The 18,975-nt window shown below is 54.9% G+C and overlaps 1 protein-coding gene across 1 annotated transcript; it reads right to left on the reverse strand.

Annotated features, from left to right (window-relative positions):
• Positions 1-1,496: 1,496 nt before the first annotated feature.
• DRC1 (dynein regulatory complex subunit 1) lies at positions 1,497-17,097 on the reverse strand. The gene is made up of 17 exons (XM_014937949.1): positions 16,901-17,097; positions 15,156-15,246; positions 14,514-14,626; positions 12,722-12,905; positions 11,991-12,128; positions 11,716-11,802; positions 10,891-11,013; positions 6,105-6,244; positions 5,705-5,839; positions 4,718-4,947; positions 4,200-4,372; positions 3,613-3,702; positions 3,193-3,279; positions 2,676-2,866; positions 1,970-2,113; positions 1,775-1,877; positions 1,497-1,661 (listed from the first exon to the last, which is right to left on the reverse strand). The coding sequence occupies exons 1-17, from the start codon at positions 17,095-17,097 to the stop codon at positions 1,641-1,643; spliced, it is 2,247 nt and encodes a 748-aa protein (XP_014793435.1). The 3' UTR covers positions 1,497-1,640.
• Between the last annotated feature and the right edge of the window lie 1,878 nt (positions 17,098-18,975).

An 18,975-nucleotide genomic window follows, 5' to 3' on the forward strand; every position in this document is an offset into this window, starting at 1 on the left:
TCCGGGGGGCTCTACCGTCCCCGGTTTCAGCCCCCCTGCTGCTGCTGGGGGGGCATCTTCACCGGGTCACGACCCCCACACCCCTCAAGTGTAGGGTTTGGGGGGTTTAGGGGTCTCCTGCCACCCTCCCACCCCCTCCATGGGGATGGGACCACTGACACCCACTCTGTCCCAGGTTCCCAAACATCCCCTTGAGGTTCAACAAGGCCAAGTGCCAGGTCCTGCAGGGGGGCTCTACCGTCCCCGGTTTCAGCCCCCCTGCTGCTGCTGGGGGGGCATCTTCACCGGGTCACGACCCCCACACCCCTCAAGTGTAGGGTTTGGGGGGTTTAGGGGTCTCCTGCCACCCTCCCACCCCCTCCATGGGGATGGGACCACTGACACCCACTCTGTCCCAGGTTCCCAAACATCCCCTTGAGGTTCAACAAGGCCAAGTGCCAGGTCCTGCACTTGGGTCCCACCAACCCCATGGATGATCCAGGCTGGGGGCAGAGTGGCTGGAGCTGCCTGGCAGAGAAGGACCTGGGGGTGTTGGTGGCCTGTGGGCTGAAGATGAGCCAGCAGTGTGCCCAGGTGGCCAAGAAGGCCACCAGCATCCTGGGCTGTGTCAGGAACAGTGTGGGGAGTAGGGCCCGAGAGGTGATCGTCCCCCTGTACTGGGCACTGGTGAGGCCTCACCTCCAGGGCTGTGTCCAGTTTTGGGCCCCCCCACCACAAGAAAGACATTGAGGTGCTGGAGTGGGTCCAGAGAAGGGCAACAAAGCTGGTGAGGGGTCTGGAGAACAAGTCTGATGAGGAGAGGCTGAGGGAACTGGGGGTGTTCAGCCTGGAGAAGAGGAGGCTGAGGGGAGACCTTCTTGCTCTCTACAAGTCCCTGAAAGGAGGGTGTAGAGAGGTGGGGGTCGGTCTCTTTTCTCAAGTCACAGGCGACAGGACCAGAGGAAATGGCCTCAAGTTGCCCCAGGGGAGGTTCAGGCTGGATATTAGGAAAAATTTTTCACAGAAAGGGTTCTCAGGCATTGGAATGGGCTGCCCAGGGAGGTGGTTGAGGCCCCATCCCTGGAGGTGTTCAAAAGACGGGTTGATGTAGTGCTGGGAGGTCTGGGTTAGTGATGATGCTCCTTGTTTGTTGTGTGGGTGTCTATTTTTGTCAGTTGGGTTGACGGTTGGACAAGATGATCTTTAAGGTCCCTTCCAACCTAGAAGATTCTGTGATTCTGTGACTCCGGGGGCTGGCCCCTTGGTGGTCCTGGGTGTCCCAGAGCTGAGATGTGCCAGTTGGGGTCTTCCACTCCCCTGCCCAGCTCTGCCCCAAAGCCCTGTCCCCTTCTCAATTTGGGGTCTTTTTGTTGGCATTTCTGCCCCCCACTGTCCCCCAGACCACGCAGCTTTGCAGCACGAGTGGGGAAATGCCCTCCCACGGAACCCCCTGGATCTGGGGGACACTCCCCAGCACCTTCAGAGGTGAGAAGGACACTCCTTGCAGGGCACACACGCAGGTTTGGGAAGGGTTTATTAATTCCTGCCAGGAAGCCCTGGCTCCGGGCACAACTTGAGGTGGGGACAGAGAAGAAGCTGTGCCCTGGCCATGGGCACTCACCGTGCTCCCCCAGACCAGGACATGTTCAAGTCTCTCCACTTCACGGGGGGTGACAGTTCACCTGTGGGGAGAAACAGCCCAACAGTGATGGGCTCCAGCCCCCTGGGACCTCTGCGTGGGGCACACGTGGTGGCATGTCCCCAAGGCTCTGCAGGGGAGGAGGATGACACTCACCCCAGAGCTGACGTACTCCTTCAGCAGAAGGTAGAGCTCTGAGTTCTGCTGCTGCAGGACGGCTGTTTCGGTCAGAAGGGTGGACCTCCTCATCAGGACCTCGCTGGGGAGAGCAGGACAGAGGGTTGGCACCTGCCAGCCCCACTGAGGTCCCCCCAGCCTGCCCTGTCCCCAGCATGGCTGCTGTGCACTCACTAATATTCCTCCAGTGCCACCGCCAGCGCGTCCCACAGCTTCAGGGTGGGCTCGGGGATAACCTGTGCCAGGGATGCCCAGTACTGCCCGTCCTCAGAGCTCTCTGGCACCTGTGGCACCTCCTTTGCTGGTCTGTCCTTCTCCCTGGGGGACAGAGAAGAAAGCCCTGGGGCTCAGCTCTTCACGGGTGAGGAGCAGCTCAGCTGCACTGAGCACCACCTCAGAATGGCTGGGGCTGTAAGGGACCTTCAGAGATCATAAAATCATAGACTTGTCCAGGTTGGAAGGGACCTTTCAGATCATGGAGTCCAACCATCAACCCAACACTGACAAACCCACCACTGACTCATGTCCCTCAGCACCACGTCTGCCTGGTTTTTAAATCCCTCCAGGGTTCTTTGATGGGAGGGTGGTGAGAGCCTGGCCCAGGTTGCCCCGAGAAGCTGTGGCTGCCCCATCCCTGGAGGGGTTCAAGGGCAGGTTGGAGGGGGCTTGGAGCAACCTGGTGTGGTGGGAGGTGTCCCTGCCCAGGGTGGGACCTGGTGGACCTCTCCCTTGCCCTGGTGGGACCTCCCTCTGTGATCTTGCAGGGGAAGCTCTTCCTCCAGCCAGGGCAATCCCATCACCCCCATCCCTGCCTGCACAGCCCCCTCTGTCCCAGTCTGGCTCCCTCCCAGTGAGCCCTGTTCCCCCCACCAAGTCCTACCTTGGTTTTTCAAAATCCTGCACAAACATTTTCAGGATCTTTAGGACCTCATCAGCGTGGACGTGCAGAGATGGAAGGGAGCCTGGTGAGGTCCCAGGGGATTTGAGCTCGTCCCTCTGAGCACCTGATCCATCGTCCCCTCTGTCCTCAGCTGGATCCGTGACACCTTCTCCACCCGGGCTGTCCTGGCTCTGCAGAGAAGACCAGCAAACTGGGCAGTGTAACTTCCACCCACTCCTCCTTCCCAAGAACCACCTTCCCCCTGGGACCTTCCAGCTTTATCCCTTGTCAAATTTAGGGAGCCAAGGCAAAAAATCATGTGCAAGAGGCTCTGTTCAACCATGGCAGAAGATTAAAACCTCTCCAACCTGGCACGTTCACCTCCCATGTCCGGTCACAGGGAAATATTTCAGGGTCCCCTTCTCTACCTTCCCTGGGTGTTCAGATGTTCTCCTCCCCCTTCCCTGGACCCCCAGCTCTGCTGGGCTGTCCCCACTGCTGTCCCTGGTGGTCCCACCTGGCTGAGAGCCACCTCCTGGGCTTTGTACTTCTGGAAAAAATCCACCAGCTGGTACAGGTCATCTTCAGTGTCGATCCCGAGAGCCTGGGGAGGAGAGGAACCAGGTTAGGTGTCCCTCAGAGATGTTATGGGAGGGGGAACGAAATGGAAAGCATTTCCCAGGAGCAGAGGGTGCCACACAAGGCTGGAAGGGCCCTGGAGATGTTCAATTCATCAGCAGGATGTCCTTGAGCTGCGAAGTGTGTGGCCACAGCTCTGCACACCCTCTCATGGTGTTCCTCCCCCCTTGCTGGCCCAGGGTACCTCTCAGCAGCCCAGCCAGACCTCCCTGAGGTGGGTGGCTCAGTCCTACGCCACATGGACGAGGAGCAGAGAACTTTCCCTGGTGACCCCCTGATGGGCCAAGCCATGACTCACCGCAAAGATGGAGTCGAGCTTCATGAGGGTGCGCTCGGGCCTCCCCAGCGCATTCAGGGGCTTCAGCAGCTTCTTCTCAATGAGGAAACCCTTGGGAGACACGCAGAGAAGATACAGAGAAATAGTGTCTCTGTCCCTGCCCAGAAGTCAGCCAGTGCTGTGCCATGCCTGTGCCATCCTACGATGGCAGGAGGAGCAGAGAGGGTGGGCAGAGGCCAGGCAGGAGGCTCCAGAACAGCCACCCAGCAGAGAAAGAAGATCAACATGGTGATGCCCAAAGGACCTCATGGTCTGAAGCTCTTACTCATTGTTCCCAGAGATGGGGAACAGCCTGGAGTATCAGATCCCAGTTTACCTGTGCTTATTCTGGTCTGGGACGCTGTGAATTTGGGCAACTGTGCCTCCCAATACATTTTATTAGCATCATATATGTGCCACACACAGTGGAAAGACCTGGAGATCTTCTCCCGGTCTGTGGGGCAGCTCTCTGATCACAGCCTGTGCCACACAGAAGCCTTCACCCCAAGAGGTGGAACTCAGAAAAGGTCCACTACAAGCTGGAGGGACCAGGGGACATTGTCACACACCGACTCATCGCTCACGAGCTCCAGGATCCTCTTGGCAGTCTTCTTGGAGATGTTCCGCAGAGGTGTGACCCCGTCCTCAACCTTCACTGCCTTTTCTTTTACTCCTTCTCCACTGCTTTCTTCTTCCTTCTCCTTCTTCCTCCCTTCCTCCTCCTGTCCCCCAGAGCTGCTCTCTGAAACAGGGAGAAAGAAGGGTGAGGAAAAACCTTTGTGCTTTGGTTGAGGTCCCCAGGCTGTGGTCCCTGGTCACATCACTACAGGAGTCATCAGGGAAATCACAATTATTCCCTGGTGACCTGGAAACCACCCTGAAGACCCTGGGACACGAGCTGGCTCTTGGTCAGCTCATCTGGAACAGTGCAAAGATGCCCAAGCTCAGGGCTGGGGACACAAAGTCACCCCTGTAAGATGCCACCTTGCCATGGCAAGGACAGGAGTGTCAGTAGGGGCTGTCATGGAGGAAAGTGAGAGTCTCCCAGTGCCACAAGGGTGACAAGGGCACTGTACATCCATCCCACCTGTCATGACCTCCGCAGCCAGCTTGGTGGCCATCCTCTTCACCTTGTAACGCTTGAGGGGGCCCACATTGTGCAGGAACCAGTAATTGGGCTCTTCCCAGGGCAGCCCCAGTTGCTGGGCGTGAATGATGCGATCTGCGTCGAGAGCTTTCCTCATCAGCCCCTTGGCTTCCTCCTCGTTCATAAGCCAGACCTCTGTGAACTTCTGGGCATCGCTGACAGCAAAGTGCCTGTGCAGAAGGGAGGTGGCCTGTGGGAGGAGGTTCTGTGCCCCCAGATGATGAGTCAGTCCCCCCTGGACCTCACGTAAGTGCTCTGAGGCCTCACCACAGGTGGACACCAGTGGAAACCCCACCTCATGCTCCTCTGCGCCTCCTTGCACTGCCCCACGATGCGCTTGCAGTCAGCTGCCAGGCTCTGGTTCTCCTCCCTGAACTGCTTCTCCTGGTTGGCCAGCTTTGTTTTCAGATTATTGAGCAAGCTGTGGAGCCTGGAGAGGGACAACAGAGCTGAGCATCCCCAAAGAGGCACCCAGCTTGTATGAAGACTTTGGGACCCTGAGGAAGCGGGCACAGGTTGGCCATGGCACTCTGGAAATGGCCCTGCCCTGGACTAACCCCTGCTTCTGGCCAGGGGTGGGTTGGGACAGAGCTTGTTGGCCTGTGCTGGGTGATGGGCTCCCCAAAAAATGGCATATAGGAGGTGGGTGATGGCAGATAAGGCAGAGCCCATCTTCCAGGGATGCATTTTTACCGGTTGAGCTTCCTCCTCTGCTGGGATCTCATGATGGTGTTCTCCTCATCCTGCTTCTTCAGCACCTGAAGGCTGTAATCCAGCTTCTCCTGGTTCAGCAGATAGATGGCTTTGAACTGTTGGAGCTGCCTCTCCAGGTGCTGGCGTTTCAAAAAACTGATGAGTCAGTCCCCCCTGGACCTCACGTAAGTGCTCTGAGGCCTCACCACAGGTGGACACCAGTGGAAACCCCACCTCATGCTCCTCTGCGCCTCCTTGCACTGCCCCACGATGCGCTTGCAGTCAGCTGCCAGGCTCTGGTTCTCCTCCCTGAACTGCTTCTCCTGGTTGGCCAGCTTTGTTTTCAGATTATTGAGCAAGCTGTGGAGCCTGGAGAGGGACAACAGAGCTGAGCAACCCCGAAGAGGCACCCAACTTGTATGAAGACTTTGGGACCCCGAGGCAGTGGGCACAGGTTGGCCATGGCGCTCTGGAAATGGCCCTGCCCTGGGCTTTAACCCCTGCTTCTGGCCAGGGGTGGGTTGGGACAGAGCTTGTTGGCCTGTGCTGGGTGATGGGCTCCCCAAAAAATGGCATATAGGAGGTGGGTGATGGCAGATAAGGCAGAGCCCATCTTCCAGGGATGCATTTTTACCGGTTGAGCTTCCTCCTCTGCTGGGATCTCATGATGGTGTTCTCCTCATCCTGCTTCTTCAGCACCTGAAGGCTGTAATCCAGCTTCTCCTGGTTCAGCAGATAGATGGCTTTGAACTGTTGGAGCTGCCTCTCCAGGTGCTGGCGTTTCAAAAAACATGAAAAACAAGCCGTGCCATAAGCAAAAGCTCCACTGGAGCCTGGATCCTACTCATCCTGCATCTCCAAACCCCCTCCTCCCACCCACAGCTCCCCAGGTAACCCCTGGCCACGTGGAGATGCTGGTTGTCCATGAGTACATGATACAGGGCTGTGTCTGGGGAAGGGAGAATACACTGAAGTTGTAGCCCCAGTCTCCTGGGGCTGAGAGACATCCCACTCTGCCTATGAGCTGCTCTCTCTCAGCCATACCAGCTCGTCTGGAAATGAGCTCAGGAGGACCTAAACATGAGGAGGAACTTCTTTCCTGTGAGGGTGTCAGAGCCCTGGAAGGAGCTGCCAAAGAGGTGGTGGAGTCTCCTTCTCTGGAGACATTCAAACCCGCCTGGACATGTTCCTGTGGGACCTGCTCTGGGTGGGACCTGCTCTGGCAGGGGGTTGGAGGAGATGATCTCCAAAGGTCCCTTCCAACCCCATGTGATTCTGTGATTCTGTGACCCAGGGGCATGGAAACTCTGGGAGCGGGCAGCACGGATGGGTGAGAGGTGGTGTCTTGGCCTGGTGTGGTTTAATTAATTGGTACAAATGTTTTCCATGTGCAAAAAGAGGCAGAAATCTGAAAATAAAACTCATCATACACTGCTTTACTGGGGAGGCCCATAAAGACTTCTTCCAAGATAGGAAGGGCCTTCCTTTAAGCTGCTGCATGGCTCCAAATTCCAGCTTCAGGGCCCAGAAATCTGCACAGCAGGGACCCAGTGGGGTTTCTCCCCTGCTCCCGGCTCAGGGGCATCTCTGGGGGCAGGTAGAAGGTCCTGAGGTGCAGGGTGGAGGCAGGGAAGGCACTGGTACCAGGGTCAGCTGGCTCAGAGCTCTCCGGGGTAGCCCTAGGTACAACAGGGAGCATGCAAACAGCCTGGGAAGACACCCAGGAGCAGTCCCAGATGGCTGAGATCAAAGGTGGATGGATGGAAGAAAAGATGGAGGTAAATCCAAGCAGGGCCAAGGGACCTTCTCCTCGCAGCAGACGGACAAAAGCCATGGCCCAACCTCTATATTTAAAAAGCTGATTCCCATCTGGTGAAACTGGGGAGTATTCCATAACCCCCCAACCACAGACTTCATCTTTAGGTCCTGGCTAAGCTCCTGAGATACCTCAGAACGATGATATCACAGGTTAATCAGGAAAAGAGGGGTTTTCTCCTTCTGTTTTCTTATTCTCCCTGACCTGGAAGGGTTAAATCTGTGCTATACAGTTAGACAACTGTGGTGCTAAAGGGAACCAGGAGGACATCCAGTTCTTCTACCCCACCGAGGGCACAACTTCACCAAATCAGCCCCAGCAGAAGTTGATTTACCTAAACCCTAACCCCTCCATCAAAGAGCAGCAGACCACGTCACTCTAGTTAACCACCAAGCAAGCCCTTGCCCTTTCCAGGCTTTCCTACCTTGGAATTTCAACCCTAAATGCAAATGCCAATTTAAATCTTCTCCACCAAAACTCAACCCCGTGATTTTTTCTTGCATCTACAGCAGAGACAGAGAAGAAATCGCCCTCCATCATACAGAAATGTGAATATTTGTAGACTTATCACTTCCCTCCATAAATCTCTTCCCTGGTCTAAGCAGCCCCAACCTTTTCAACCTTTTCTTAGAGGTCATTTGTCTCCTTGGTCTGTTCTAGACTCTCTCCTCCGTTTCCAAACTGAGAGAGAAGAAACAAAGAGCTTAATCATTTAGTGGAAAGAAAACAAGGGAGTTAACCATGTAATGAGCATATAGAAAACAAAGGGCTTAGACACTTAGTGGATGTATATCACAGCCTTGAAAGAGGAACATTATGACTTACAGTCATAATAAATGACTTACAGGGATGACAACAGTAAACTTGAAGGCCTCAGCCAGCAGAACAACCAGTGTGAACCAACTCAGCAGTTGGGAAAACAGCCAACTTGGCAAAAGGGAAAAATTCACCATGAAGAAGACTGGGGGCCTTCCTCCCAGAGACCCCTGAAGAAGACCACCAGGAGGCAATGTGCCTGAGGGAGGAGACTTATTATAACGAGCTCCCGGAAATAATTAACATAGTCCCGCCTATCTGAGAACTAATTGTATCAGTCCGTCCCATAGCTTATATGATTTGCATTATAAATAAGTGCTTGCTTTGCATGAGGGTGTGCAAGGCAGGAGGAGAGATCCCCCTTGCACCCGTTGCCACAATAAACATTCCTGCTTGATAAGTCTATTCGAGTTGGAAAGGTTTGTTTCCACACATCAAAACGTGTTGCCAAAGGTGGACAAGGCCATGTGGGTATGAAGTAGAGAGGAATAATTATCTTTTATATAAACTCTCCCACAACTGCAGCAAAATGCAGTGGGTGCTTTTATACAACAGCCCCAGGTTGTCATTTTTAAGTCTCTATCCCCAGAGTGTTGCCACCTCCCTCCCCAAATGGCTCAGAGCCACCTGTGAGTGTCACACACTCTGTGTCACCTCCCAGGTTATGGACATAAAGGTGAAGAAACTCCTTTATAGTTGAATCTCACAAGAAACTGTACTAAGCTTTCTGTGTTTAGTGAACATTACACTTCCTCAGAATCCTCAAGGAAATTAATTTCAGACTCCTAAGATAGATTTAACAATGTTCATAATATAATAGAGACCATGCAAACTTGTGTATCATCAATCATTCACTGAAATTGTAAAAGTTTGAAGAGTTTTTGTCAGAGTTGGAAGGGAACTCTAGAGACCATGTAGTCCCTTTCTTAGGTGATAATTTTAAAACTAAGAAAGCAGAGCAAGGAAGTAAAAGAAAGGACCATAAAGATAACTTTTATAACTTTATATAAAGTTTATTGTATCTGTTGTAGTAAAACTGAGTCAGGACCGGCCTCCCTGGACTTGCCCTTTTCAGGCTGACAGGGATCTTGCAACACTAATATTTCACCTGAAGTTGTGCAAAACCTTCTAAAAATAGCCTGTATTTTCCTGGGCTTCCAGGGGGACATCCCATGGGACAAACAATGAGCTGATCTAAAGTCCAAATGCGACGTGTCCCATCTCGAGTCAGGACCGGCCTCCCTGGACTTGCCCTTTTCAGGCTGACAGGGATCTTGCAACACTAATATTTCACCTGAAGTTGTGCAAAACCTTCTAAAAATAGCCTGTATTTTCCTGGGCTTCCAGGGGGACATCCCATGGGACAAACAATGAGCTGATCTAAAGTCCAAATGCGACGTGTCCCATCTCTAGCTGGGAAGAAACACAGGAAAACAAGATGGGAAGGTGCCAGCTGAGCAGAGGCTGCACAGTGCTGGGCAAAGCCAGGACCAAAGCTGGAGCTGCCATCCTGCAGGATGACAGGGAGCCACTGACACTGCTGCTCCCAGAGAATGCCAGGGATTAGAAGTATCTGTTTCTTGGGAAAGCCATGGCTATGAGGTTTGGATCTGCAGTGAGAGCCCCTGATGAGTAAGGGCATACTTGTGATAACTCTCACACTGAGTAGACTTCAAGGGCATTAGAGAAATCCTGAGTCTATGGGCAGATGTCAGAGGAACAAGCTCACACCTCCTAGGACATGGATGATGGAAAAGGAGGAAATTAGGTTGATCTGAAATGATCTGGTGTCAGGATACTCACACTATTCAATCCTTCTATCAGTCAAGATGCCAGGAGTAGCAAACCCCTTCACCTTCCCAGGTGCTTCACATGTCCTAGAGCTACAGTTCCTGTGCTCTGAGAGCCAAGGGCAGATGGACACCGTGGTGTAGGACCCATGGAGAGAACAGAACAGCTCCATCCCCCTGTTGACATGGGGCTGGAATGTGTGCAGTGAAGAGTTGATGTGCCAACTTGAGAAGATCAACAGGAGCCAGCAATGAGGGCTGGCAGCCCAAAAAGTCCCCACATCCTGGGCTGCATCCCCAGCAGCGTGGCCAGCAGGGCCAGGGGGGGATTCTGCCCCTCTGCTCCACTCTGGGGAGATCCCCCAATGCTGCCTCCAGCTCTGGGGCCACCAACAGCAGAAGGACATGGAGCTGTTGGATGGGGCCAGAGGAGGCCCCGGAGATGCTGGGAGGGCTGGAGCCCCTCTGCTGGGAGGGGGGGCTGAGAGAGTTGGGGGGGGTCAGCCTGGAGAAGAGAAGGCTCCACGGAGACCTTGGAGCCCCTGCCAGTCCCTCAAGAAGGGGGGCTCCAGGAGAGATGGGGAGGGACTCTGGCTGAGGGAGGGGAGCCCTAGGATGAGGGGGAAGGGTTGGACACTGCAAGAGGGGAGATGGAGCTGAGCTGTGGGGAAGAACTTGTTTGGTGGGAGGGTGGGGAGAGCCTGGCCCAGGTTGCCCCGAGAAGCTGTGGCTGCCCCATCCCTGGAGGGGTTCAAGGGCAGGTTGGAGGGGGCTTGGAGCAACCTGGTGTGGTGGGAGGTGTCCCTGCCCAGGGCAGGGGGTGGCACTGGCGGGGCTTTAAGGTCCCTTCCCACCCAAACCATTCTATGATTCTATGACCAGACACTGGCTGCACCTTTCACACCCTCCAGCTGCCCCACAGCACCAGCTACAGACAGCAAAGCTCAGGGAGATCAGACTCTGCCTCCCCACATGGCACACGTTCAGCTTTTCTGTACCTCCACGTCGTTCTGGGGTCGGATCTTCATGCTGTTATACTCCTCCTCGTCCTGCACCCGCAGCTGATGCAGCTGTTTCTCAAACTCTTCCATCTTCTTCATCCGGCCACGGAGGTATTCCAGCTACGGGCAAAAGGAGAACGTCATCCATTAGCGGTGACAGCTTCCTCCTGCCATCCCAGCTCCTTTGGCCAGCCCACAGCAAGGTCACACATGTACAATTCCCCCACAGAGCAGGCTGAAAAATTGCCCCTCTGCCCCCCACGCTCTTGAGAAACCAGCTGCCTTTGTTTTTCAAGGCAGCCTTTGGCCCCTCACGACAGGAAAGACCTTGAGGTGTTGGAGCATGTCCAGAGAAGGTCAACGGAGCTGGTGAGGGGTCTGGAGCAGAAGTCTTGTGAGGAGAGGCTGAGGGAGCTGGGGGGGTTCAGCCTGGAGAAGAGGAGGCTGAGGGGAGACCTTCTCGCTCTCTCCAACTCCCTGAAAGGAGGGTGTAGCCGGGGGGGTCGGTCTCTTCTCCCAAGGAACAGGCCATGGGACAAGAGGAAACGGCCTCAAGTTGCACCAGGGGAGGTTTAGGATGGAGATTGCGAAGAATTTCTTCATGGAAAGGGTTGTGAAGCCTTGGCAGAGGCTGCCCAGGGCAGTGGTGGAGTCCCCATCCCTGGAGGGATTGAAAAGCCGGGCAGACGTGGTGCTGAGGGACATGGGTCAGTGGGGACTTGGGTAGTGTTGGGTTAGCAGTTGGACTTAACGATCTTGAGGGTCTTTTCCAACCTAAATGATTCTATGATTCCATGATTTTAAATCTCACATGGACATTACCTCCTGTGTGTTGTGGGCCTGGATGCCTTCCTCCCACTTCTTCCTATTGTTGTCCAGCAGCTCTTGCCGTTCCAGCTCAAAAGTTTTCTGTGAAGGAGACACAGCCCTTCACCATCATGTTGGCACTGCTCATTGCCAACCTTTCACCAGCCCAGGCCAGCAGCCCCCAGGAGAGGATCAGCTGCAGACTGGGGGCCTTTTTGCCACAGATATGGAGGAGCAAGAGGCTGCAGGTTTTCTCCTTGGACTATTCCCCCACCATACGAACCAGCTACCTCAATCTGCAGGAGATTGTGTCGGTAGGTTTTCAGCAGGAGCCTGATCTGTTCCTCCATTCTCTCCAAAAGCAGGTGGATGTCATCTGACTGCTTCTTGATGGCCTGCACGTATTGCTCGTCTTTGTTTTTCAGCTCCTGGGAGAGGAGAGAGGATGTTGAAATCAGAGAGAAGCACTTGACCAGGAATCCTCAAGGATTGACCGAGAGGGTAAGAACCAGCTGCTGCCTTTTCCAAAGGAGAAAGAGGGGATGAGAGCAAAGAGCCAGAAAGTCAAGAGGCTGTTAGGAGGGAAGGTGGGAGGAGAGACAGATCATCACCACCAAAAGGTCCAGGTGAGATGGAGAGGGAGGTGACACTCCTGCAGACACCCCACTCCTTTCTGGGGGGCCAGAGAACCTGCTGTGGGGAAGAGTCTCTTCCCTCTTCACACCCTCTCTCTCCTCATTTGCCTTTTTTTTCACTGTGCAATTTGGGACCTGCCATTTGTTCTTACTGCCACCAATGTCCTGTGTGTCTGTCCTTGCATGCTGAATGGTGCCAGGGCACCCAACCTCACCCTCCACACTGGGACACTGGCACTCCAGGTCCTGGACAGACTTAAATTGAGGATCCAGACAGAGGGATGACTGAAGAAGCCAGACAGGGATGGCTTTTGCTGGAGAACAGTGTCCTCCAGAGCTTGAACCCCTGATCCTTCCTGGTTGTCCCTGCCTGGTCCCCACGCTACCTGCTGCAGGTCACTGATGAGCTCGTTCTTCTTCTCCAGAAGCAGGGCACACTGCTCCTGCTGTTGGTTCAGCAGCTGCCACAGCTCCTGCGGGACCTTCATCTCCTCGGCCAAGGCCCATTTGGAGGTGATCTCCTCAAATTTGAACGTGCCAGAGTCAGCTTCATTCTCCAGTTTCTCCACCCTGCAGGCAGCAAGGAGCACATGGTGAGCTGGAGCAGGACAGCAAGAGGTGGTGGACAAGCAGTGACAAACAGCCTCCTGATACATAGAATCATTGATTTATTGAATGGTGTGGGTGGGAAGGGACCTTAAAGCCCTCCCAGTGCCACCCCCTGCCCTGGGCAGGGACACCTCCCACCACACCAGGTTGCTCCAAGCCCCCTCCAACCTGCCCTTCAACCCCTCCAGGGATGGGGCAGCCACAGCTTCTCGGGCCAACCTGGGCCAGGCTCTCCCCACCCTCCCACCAAACAAGTTCTTCCCCACAGCTCAGCTCCATCTCCCCTCTTGCAGTGTCCAACCCTTCCCCCTCCTCCTAGGGCTCCCCTCCCTCAGCCAGAGTCCCTCCCCAGCTTTCCTGGAGCCCCTTGAGGGGGGACACCTAGACTTGGGATTCAAACTGTCCAGACACTGCACTCCAGCTAAAGCCAAATGGCACTGAACAGTCCATGGCCATATTATAAAACTCTTTCCTCTTCCAAACAGAGGCACCATCCAAAGTGCTCTGGGGATGGCCCTTGGCTCAGCCTGAACAGCAGCCACCACCTTTGTCACCCCCAAACCTGCTCTACGGCCAGTTCCTGAACCCAGCACCTGGTTCCTTAAGGAGATTCCCACTGGGAATCCCACTGAGTGAGGAACAGGCATCCTGCTACAGCAGCCTCCCGTAAACCGTTCCTGCAGTGCCCTCCAAAGGCAGCAGGAGCAAGGACTCAGTGTTTCCTCACTGATGTCCCGGTCCTGGGGACAGGGATGAAAGATCCAGCCCCTTGGAGACTGCCCAGCTCCTCTGGTGAAGCACGATAGGTTTCATTGGGAAGGCACAGAGAGAGATCTGAGAATAATCGAGGCTGGAAAGGCTTTGGAAAATCACAGCAGGATTATTTTCAATGTCAGAGCAGGTTGTGCAGGGCCTTGTCCAGGAATGTGCTGAGTATCCCCAGGGAGGAAGATCTCTAGAACATCAGGGGCTCCTGACCCAGCATCTGACCACTCTCCCTGCAAAGACCTTAATATCAAACTTCTCCAATTAGCACAGTTCTTCCCACTCCTCACACAGTGGCTGTCCCAGTGCGCTCCCATGGCTAATAACCATCCCTATCTCCATCACCAGAAGGCAACCTCTGGAAACAGGCCATTTCACGAGCCACCTCTTAGCACAAGGTGGCACGTTCTCCACCACGGTGTCACCTCCAGGCTCAGGAGAGCTGCTGAGCTCTGCCTATGCCTCTGGAGCAAGGAGGCCACAAGCATACGTGGTAGAGGCTCCTGGTGAAAAGCTGAGAACCAGCTGCGCTCCTCACACTCTGGAGCTGAAGATGTGAAGGGCCTGGAGGAGATCAGTGACCAGACAGTCCATGGTTACAGCAATGCCACCTGGGGAAGCCACCAGCCTCGAGCTGCAGAGCTCTGCAAAGTCCCAGCTGAGGCAGGTTGGACCTGGAGGCTCTTTGTGTGCCTAAATTTTCCTTTGGAATATAAATTCAGTGTTGTCCTAACTGCTAAGCGTTCCGGGATGCCCAGGGTTAGGATGTCCTCCAAAAGCTGACCCACCCATGCCATCTCTTACCTCTGCAGCTTCAGCTCTGCCTCCTCTGCCCTCCTCTGCGTTTCCCTCAAGTCAGCAGCCACCTGGATATCTGTCACCATCTGCGTGCCATCGAAGAGCAGCTTGGCCAGCCTCTGTGAAGAAGGTGGGACACGTCTCACACCCGGAGACCTGAGCTCTGGAGGGAGGGATAGTGGAGGAACTCTTGCCTGTCCAGGATTTGGCTCCTATCCCCATGCTGTGGTCCTTTGTGGACCCACAAGCCCCATCTTCCCAGGTTATGGTGGGGTTTGATGAGCACTGCGAGGACCTCAAAGCACCCCCTGGGTCCTCCCTCTCCTGGAAAGCCCCACAGACCAAGAGGAACATGCTCAGAGCACCTTCCCCAGAATATGTGGATGGTGTTAGGCACAGGGGTTTGGGTTTGGATGGACGGCATCCGTCCCAGATCCTTCCAATCCGTGGGCTGTTTGTCACAGGGAAATCATATTCCCCCCAGGATCCAGCCCAAGGATCACCTCCCCATCCAGTCCTGAGGAGCTTCTGTCCCTGCTTCTTCTCACACAAATGCTGCTGTATGACACTAAGCACCTCACAAAGCTAAAAGGAAGGTAAAACCAAGTGTCTAGAGATCAGGGACCTGAGAGGACCTTCCTGTCCTACCTGCCTGCTCTCCTCAATCTGCTTGTGGCTCTTTCTCTGCTCTTCCTCCTCCACAGCCACCTCTGGCTCCTCATCTTCTCCAAGAGTCTCCCTGGGCAGAAAAGGGGGAAAAGACAGAACATTTCACACCACACCATCTTCCTGATGCTCAGAGGTGGCCTTAGGTCTGGGATCCTACCCCAGAACTGTGTGGTTCAGTACTTTACTCTCCCTTCTCCTCAGCAGGTTTAGTCCCAGGCCAGGAGGTCCCCACAGATGCAGAAAAAGAGGCAGAAAAGGGTGGGACCAGCCTCCCTGAGGGAAAACGGGGTCCAGGCTTCCCTTTCCGGGGCTGGGAGTGCAGGGCTGGGGGGCTCAGCCCCTCTTTGCTTCCCAGAGGGGAGGAGGGCAGGGGACAGGGGGACCCTTAGGTGGCTGTGGGGGACATTTGCTCGTCCACGAAGACAGCCAGCTTCTACCTGGAGGCATTTCAGGGCTGGCACCGACCCCATGCCAGTTCCTTGGGATCCGTCTAACCTCAAGAGAGGGCTCTGGGATCAGGAAGGGATAAAGGAGCCCGTTGGGCTGGATGTTAGTGACCAGTTTGGCCCCACGGGTTGGTAACAGGATCCACAGGCACCTTGGTGTGGTTTACTCGTGGTTTGAGGAGGAGATGGTGGTTAGCACCCCAGTTTTCCCCAGGCTGGGGGACAATGGGGACGATGACCCAGCCCAGCTCAGGAGAGGGTGACAGGATCCTGCCATTTCACAGTCCGATGTCACCCAGCCTGGAGGGACAGCAAAGGCTTGGGACAGGGCCCCAGGTCAGTCCTGCTTTGGGGAAAGGTGTGCCCCATTGTTGGTGAGTCCCAGTTTGGGGAATATCAGCCTGATCCAGGCTGGGTTTGTCCGAGGTGGGCAGAGGAGGCATCAACCCCACCACCAGTTTGGGGTGAGGGATCTGCAACTGGCATCACTTTGGGGCTGGGGGCATCAAGCCCAGAGCCAGTTTGGGGTGAGGGATCTGCAACTGGCACCACTTTGGGGCTGGGGGCATCAACCCCACCACCAGTTTGGGGGGAGGAATCTGCAACTGGCATCACTTTGGGGCTGGGGGCATCAATCCCACCACCAGTTTGGGGGGAGGGATCTGCAGCTGGTACCGGTTTGGGGGTGGGGGCATCAATCCCAGTGCCAGTTTGGGGGAGGAATCTGCAACTGGCACCACTTTGGGGCTGGGGGCATCAACCCCACCACCAGTTTGGGTGAGGGATCTGCAACTGGCATCACTTTGGGGCTGGGGGCATCAATCCCAGAGCCAGTTTGGGTGAGAGATCTGCAACTGGCACCACTTTGGGGCTGGGGGCACCAATCCCAGTGCCAGTTTGGGGGGGAGGGATCTGCAACTGGCACTGGTTTGGGGTGAGGGATCTGCAATTGGCACCACTTTGGGGCTGGGGCCATCAATCCCACCATCAGTACGGGGGGAGGATTTGCAACTGGCACCAGTTTGGGGTTGTTATCTGCAACTGGCACTGGTTTGGGGCTGGAGGCATCAACCCCACCACCAGTTTGGGGGGAGGAATCTGCAACTGGTACCGGTTTGGGGCTGGGGGCATCAATCCCAGAGCCAGTTTGGGTGAGAGATCTGCAACTGGCACCACTTTGGGGCTGGAGGCATCAACCCCACCACCCGTTTGGGAAAGATGAGCTCATTTGTGACCAGACATGGCGTTTGGGGAAGATGAGCTCATTTGTGACCAGACATGGGCTTTGGGGGGAAGGTGAGGTGCTCGGTGTCGCTGTGGGGCAGGGAAGGACCGGCATCGAGACGGGCGGCGATGCGGCGCCGGCGGGCGGCGATACGTTCCTCGGGGCCAAGGTCGGGGTTACCGAGGGTCGGGGCCGGGTCCCGCCACTCTCCCGGCGCCTCCGCCTCCTCCCGGACCGTTCCACGCCTCATGAGGCCTAGTCCCTCCCGGTGAGGCGGCGGCTACCGCGCATGCGCAGACGCGGCGCTGGGGCGTCCCGCCCGTTGCCTGGCAACGCCGGGCCCGCGCGGTGGCGCTTTCCCGCCTTCCCCCAGCCGTTGGCCAACGGTGGAGAGGCCGCTGAGGGGAGACAAAATGGCGGCGAGCGATCCCAACCGTGTTGCCGCCAACGGGCGGATAAAGCTCCCTCAGGCGCAAATGTGGGGTTTAGAATGAGTTTCTAACGAGTTTCTATTACAAAGGAGCTTTTTGGACATGCGGAGTCGCGCCTTCTGGGGGTCCTGTTTCTTTCCTCATCTTCTGTTGTGCACCCTGTGAAATGTGTTCACCTGATTCGTGTTAATCATAGAATCATAGAATCGTCTAGGTTGGAAGAGACCCTTGGGATCATCGAGTCCAACCATCTACCCTACTCTACAAAGTCCTCCCCTACACCATGTCCCTTAGCACTGCATCTAAACGGCCCTTAAACACAGCCAGGGATGGTGACTCCACCACCTCCCTGGGCAGCCTGTTCCAATGCCCGACCACTCTTTCGGTGAAAAATTCTTTCCTAATGTTCAGTCTAAACCTACCCTGTTGGAGCTTGTATCTCCCCTTTGGGAAGGACCTTTTCTTGTTTTATTAACTACAGAAACGGCTGTGAGAACTGCTGAAAAAGGATGGACACATGTGTCATGAGTGAAAGGTCCAGTGAAGGAGAGTCACATCTGAGCCCGGAGAAACTAAGCTAACCATCAGACGAACCTGAAAAGGCCTTCATCAAAGAATATAAGCCAAGTGGCTGTGGGAATTTTATCGTGACTACTCTTGTAAAAATTGGTATATAGAGAGCAGTAACAGGCTATCCACAGTATATGCCAAATTTTTGGGACATAGCATACATACAAATCAGAAAAGGCCACCCCTTAGGATAAAAGAAGAGGGCAAGACCGGAGGGGAACCGGTGTTGCAGCTTGAAAAGGTCTGCCAAGGGCTGCAACCCCTTCGGGCTGTGACCGCCGATCACTATGGCCCTGACCGGACCTCTTCTGCTCGGGGTGAGTTCCTTGATATATATGAGGTGCTCAAAACTGGACACAATACTCGAGGTGTGGCCTCACCAGTGCTGAGTACAGGGGCACAATCACCTCCCTACATCTGTGGTCACACTATTTTTGATACAAGCCAGAATGCCATTGGCTCTTGCAGGGTCTCTTCGGGGTGTTTTTGGGGAACCGCTGTGTCCTCTCCCACACAAAGACTGGCTCCCCGTCGATGGCCAGCTTAAAGACCAGACCCACTTCCAGCAGCAGGTCCTCCTCGTGCACCGGGATGTTCAGAGTGTGGAGGATGGCGGTCAGCGTGGGCAAGTCCTGGTCTGCCGTGGGCACGTGGCAGTGCGGGCAGTGGCCAGTGAAGCATTGGCCACGCTGTGAGCAGAGGAGATGTTTTTTCCTCACAGCTCCGCAGAGGAGCGCAGAGGTCCTATCTGGAACTTCCTTGAGCTTGCCCAGCAGGTCTCGGCATATTTGGGTTATGTCCAGGGACTCCGTCAGGAGCACGGTGAGCTCCTCGGCGTCGATGCCCAGAACCTCCAACAGGAACGTGGTGCGCTCCTGCATGTCAGTGGTGGGCAGACTCTGTTAAGCTTTGGAAGGATGTGGAGGATTGTTAATAATTCCATGTTTAATACCTTGTCTTACTAGACTGATACACTTGGTCATACAAGGAATGCAGATAACTGCAGTATACTAAAGACAAAAGAAAATCCAAAATTGGCACCAATTCGGCAAGTATTGACTCAATTAGAAACAAAAACACGAATCAATACCATAAAAAAGAAGATGGGGGATTGTGAAATGTGTTCA

The sequence above is a fragment of the Calidris pugnax genome, unplaced genomic scaffold (assembly GCF_001431845.1).
Source record: "Calidris pugnax isolate Ruff unplaced genomic scaffold, ASM143184v1 scaffold84, whole genome shotgun sequence".
Taxonomy (NCBI): domain Eukaryota; kingdom Metazoa; phylum Chordata; class Aves; order Charadriiformes; family Scolopacidae; genus Calidris; species Calidris pugnax.